The following is a 4281-nucleotide window of genomic DNA, read 5'->3' as shown; positions in this document are numbered from 1 at the left end:
ACAGCCAGAATTAGATGAAAAGATTCAAAGAGCCATTGAAAAGACTGAAGAAATTATAGAATCCAAAAATGTTGATAGTTTTACGGATGTATTGCCACTTTTACGTATACATGGGCAGTTATGCGATTTGGCCGAAAAAGACAAAGGATCTTCACCTTACTCGGTCTGCACAAATTGCAGTGCCTTTAAAGAAGCAGATGAATGTGTCCACGGATTCTGTCAAAATTACCTTAAGGCAAGGGAAATATTAGACACACTGAAAGATAAGTTAAATAAATAATTCGTAGGATGGTTGATTAGTTGAAAGTTTATATCTTTTATTCTATAAAACAGAAATTCAATTAACAACTATCATTTAAGCTTAAACAACAGGTATGAACATTCTTAGTCTGGGATTCATTTGCCATTTTCGATCCAATTGCTATATCAGTATCATTAGTCAATAAAAACCAGAGGGTATATTATTATGGTTCAACAGCTGTAATAAGCATCTATCTTGATTATTTTTTAAAAAGTATACAGGACCTACAAAAATACTAAACTTTTAAAACAATTTATAGATCTTGAATATGTCTTATGGCCGATTCTATGATAGCATCATCCATCCTATTTATGCTGGGAACTATAGTTTTTGCCTCATCTGTGGTCTGAGGCAGAAGGGATGCTAATGAAGAAATCTCTTCACCAGTAAATCCGAATCCAACCAAAGCAGATCTTAGGTGTTCTACCTTATTTCTGTCCTTTATTCGACCAAACTTATCTGTATATTCAAAAGTATTTTCATAAATCTCATAGGAAGCCGATTGGGTGTTTGTATATCGTTCTCTGAGCGGACTGAGTAAATGATATGCTTCGGAAACTGTAATTGGATACTTAGCTTCATTTTTATTAACTTGCATGGGTTGAAAGAAATTGAAAAATAAGTTTTACAAAAAAGTAGATATTATAGAGGGGTGTTGCTATACAGGTTAAGAATACCGGTACCATTACTTGTAAATGGAAAATTATTCTCTAATAAGTTTTACAGACTTATCTCGTAATTAAGGTAGTGTCTTATTCTCTAGAGTTATTGTATCTATTCCAACTTCAATAACATTCTATTCATTGATGATTACAAGATACCATACCTGAGTATTGACTGCTTTAATAAGTAATATGTCTTTCCTTACATAGAAACTGGAATCTCAAGTTTCGTTGCTGAGATAATCGAGAATTTTATCAAAATTTGCTCCTAAATGATATGGCAAAAGATACATACAAAAGAATTTGTCGATCTTCGTGAAACTCTTTTTAGTGGACAAGTATTTCAGTTTGAAGAAATCAATCCGGATGAATTTGCTGGTGTTGTGGATGGAATGCTTTTGGTGCTTAAACAAGAGGACGAAGACATTTTATATTTGGAATTCCAGGCAAATATTTCCTATGAAAGCCAAGAATTGAAACATTCCCCAGAGATGTTAAAGCATACCGTAGAAAGCTTCCTAAATCTATCCATTAGTCCTTTTTTAGAAAATAGGAAGAAAGGTCTAAGATTCTTAACAAATGATTTCTATTCAACCCTATTCTCTTTTATTTGCAGCTCTAATAACAACATTAAACGGATTTCTAGTATGGTCAATTATCTATACACCAAAGGACCTAGAATTTTCTATAAAAATCATGTTTTCCATTCGTTTCCCAATGTAAAGGCCTTAGTGGGAATAGAAAAGGAGCTTCGGGAAAATAAATTTGGGTACAGATCAAAATATATCGTAGAATCTGCAAAATACATTCTGGAAAACCTTCAAGTGTTCAACAGGATTCTAGAGGTTTCAAAGTCTATGCATTCTCCCACAAAAAAGGAATATATGGAAATACGCTCAGAGCTATTGCTGCTGAAGGGAGTCGGAAGAAAGGTCGCAGACTGTGTTTGTCTGATTTCTCTTAGATGCTTCTATGTGGTACCCATAGATACGCATGTTCTACGATATTCCCGTGAGAAATTTTCCATTCCTATAAAATCACTAACTGACAAACATTATGATGAGATTCAAGGTAGATGGATTGGGGAATTTGGAGATTATGCTGGAATAGCACAGCTTTATGCATTTAAATTGCTTGTTGATACTCAACCAGGCAGATCAAGAGCCTTACATACCAAGCTTGAAAATTCAAAAAGCCAATCTCATAGCTCCATGGGTTAAAATCATTGTTAGTTGCAAAAATCTCTCATGGTAGTGAATATACCTCAAGTGATTACATCTCTATCAAGCTGCCATCAATAAAATAAATATTCTAAAACCAAAAAGTCAATGCAATTGGAAAAAGGATGATTGATTTTGTTTAACTATGTAACAGATAAAATGTAAAGTTCACTTACTCTTTGAAACAAAACAACTTTGCCACTTATATTTTGCCACATCCTTGCATATTTTATTTGTTTTAAAATATTATATTCTTTTGTTGGTTTCAATTGTTATTTTTTGAAACCCCATGAATTTAGAAATTCTCAACCAAATTGTTATCGACCAGCTATCTCCAAAGCCAAAACTAAGATGGGGTGTTTTTTTCTCTATTTTATTATTGTACTTGGTCAGAGTTTGGATAACCAATTCACACCAAATTATTACTTACTGTGTTGGTGTGTATTTTATACACGGATTCATACTCTGGGCAACACCAAAGGGCCAAGCAATTCCAGATCCATTTGCAAATGATGAAGATGAGGATGACTATAACCCTAGCAATATAAGCAACGATCTACGCCCATTTATACGTAACCTGCCAGACTATTCATACTGGCTTTTCTGTATGAAAACGATAACTATATCTTTTTTTCTAACGTTTTTTTCCTTCACCGATATCCCTGTATTCACTCCCATTTTAGTAGTATATTTGGTGTTAATGGTATTTGCTACTATCAATAAGCTCTACGCCCACTCTAAAAAATACCATTACAATCCATTTTTCCAGCTGAAGAAAGGAGGACAGTTCAAGGAATAACAGAATTTCTTTTAAATAAATATATTAATGCTAATCTGCGCAGGATAAAAATTTTTTACGAATAAGGTGTAACCATTGCAATGGTTACACCATCATTTGCCCATTTCAGAGATTAAAATACAGTCGATAATATACAATATTTCTCAATAAGAAGCAATAATAAATGATCGAATAAATCATATGCCAGTAAGTATCATTAGATTCCTCTCTTAAGCATAACCAGAGTGGATTGGTATGTTTAGTTTTGTCCTAAAATTTTCTATGTTTGGTAATTGCTTTATCTATTCTTTACATTAAAATCCTTTTCTGATGCTAATTTCCTGCCTATTGCATTGACTCATTTCATGAAGGATCCCATCCATTGTCTTTTTGAATGTAAAATCGTCTGGAATCATATATTATCGTCCACAACACAGTACATATAGCAACAAAGGATATTTATGAGACGTTTATTCTTCAATTCATCAAATAGGCTGGTGGTATAACATTTACCCAGAATTAAAAATTTTGTAGAAAATTGTCCCTCAAATGGAAAAAATCCGGCTGAAAGTTAATAAGCAAGAAATTAACGATAAGATTTTACTTTCAGATTTTTTAGAAGAATATTTTAATAATTTTTACTCGGAAATGTCAATATTTGGGGAATATTTTTCGGTTCAAGAATATACAAATCGAGTTAAATTTGTGGATTTTATTTCCAAAAAAATAAATGACTTGGATAGACTTATTCTGGTGATCAAGGCATTTTACTACTATGAGGATTTTTTGGCAGAGGTGAGAATTGTTAATGACTTCAATATCTTCCATCAAAACATTGTAGAGATAGCAGATTTCCTGGCAAGTGTCTTTGAAAGTATGAAAACCAGTTTTATTCCCTCACCAGACATCAATTTTTCCTTACAAACTAGTCTACACCCTGATTATACGTTGAGTGAGGCTGCATTCAATAGACATGATTCCTTTAATCCTATCAGTGATGACCCTAATCAAATTCCTGAAATTGATTATAGAGAAATCCAAACACTAATAAAAATATATTTGATCAGAGAGGACATTTCATCAAAAACTTTTGTATACTCATTAGAGAACGATATCTTAAAAATCACATCACTTAACTTGGAGTTCCATATGAAGCTGTATGGGCTGGTTTCTAGCCCCATTTGGAAACTTCATGATGTCAAAGTCAATTCACTTCAGTCGAAGCAGTATTTAATGGCTTCATTTGGGGCACCTGATGCACATTTAGTCTGTAGAATTTGTAAATTTATAGAGTTTTATGAAAATCGTAAGCGGGCTTGG

The 4281-nt window shown here is 33.0% G+C and overlaps 1 protein-coding gene across 1 annotated transcript; it reads left to right on the top strand.

Moving 5' to 3' along the window:
- Positions 1-1235: 1235 nt before the first annotated feature.
- LOC147075469 (uncharacterized) lies at positions 1236-2982 on the top strand. The gene is made up of 3 exons (XM_085942436.1): positions 1236-1456; positions 1580-1958; positions 2953-2982. The coding sequence occupies exons 1-3, from the start codon at positions 1236-1238 to the stop codon at positions 2980-2982; spliced, it is 630 nt and encodes a 209-aa protein (XP_085798562.1).
- Positions 2983-4281: the final 1299 nt, after the last annotated feature.

This window comes from Rhyacophila brunnea, unplaced genomic scaffold, assembly GCF_057557595.1.
Source record: "Rhyacophila brunnea isolate RB1 unplaced genomic scaffold, BYU_Rbru_1.0 scaffold_144, whole genome shotgun sequence".
In the NCBI taxonomy this organism is placed as follows: domain Eukaryota; kingdom Metazoa; phylum Arthropoda; class Insecta; order Trichoptera; family Rhyacophilidae; genus Rhyacophila; species Rhyacophila brunnea.
Note: the sequence above shows the minus strand (reverse complement) of the source record. Positions and strands in the feature narration are given on the sequence as shown.

What these genes read in the sequence shown, in the direction of transcription:
- LOC147075469 (XM_085942436.1), top strand. Translation starts at nt 1,236, where the DNA reads ATGATATGGCAAAAGATACATACAAAAGAATTTGTCGATCTTCGTGAA. An exon ending in TTGAAACATTCCCCAGAGAT is followed by an intron (nt 1,457 to 1,579) that starts GTTAAAGCATAC and finishes TTTTATTTGCAG; the next exon opens with CTCTAATAACAACATTAAAC. An exon ending in TGGTACCCATAGATACGCAT is followed by an intron (nt 1,959 to 2,952) that starts GTTCTACGATAT and finishes CCATTTTTCCAG; the next exon opens with CTGAAGAAAGGAGGACAGTT.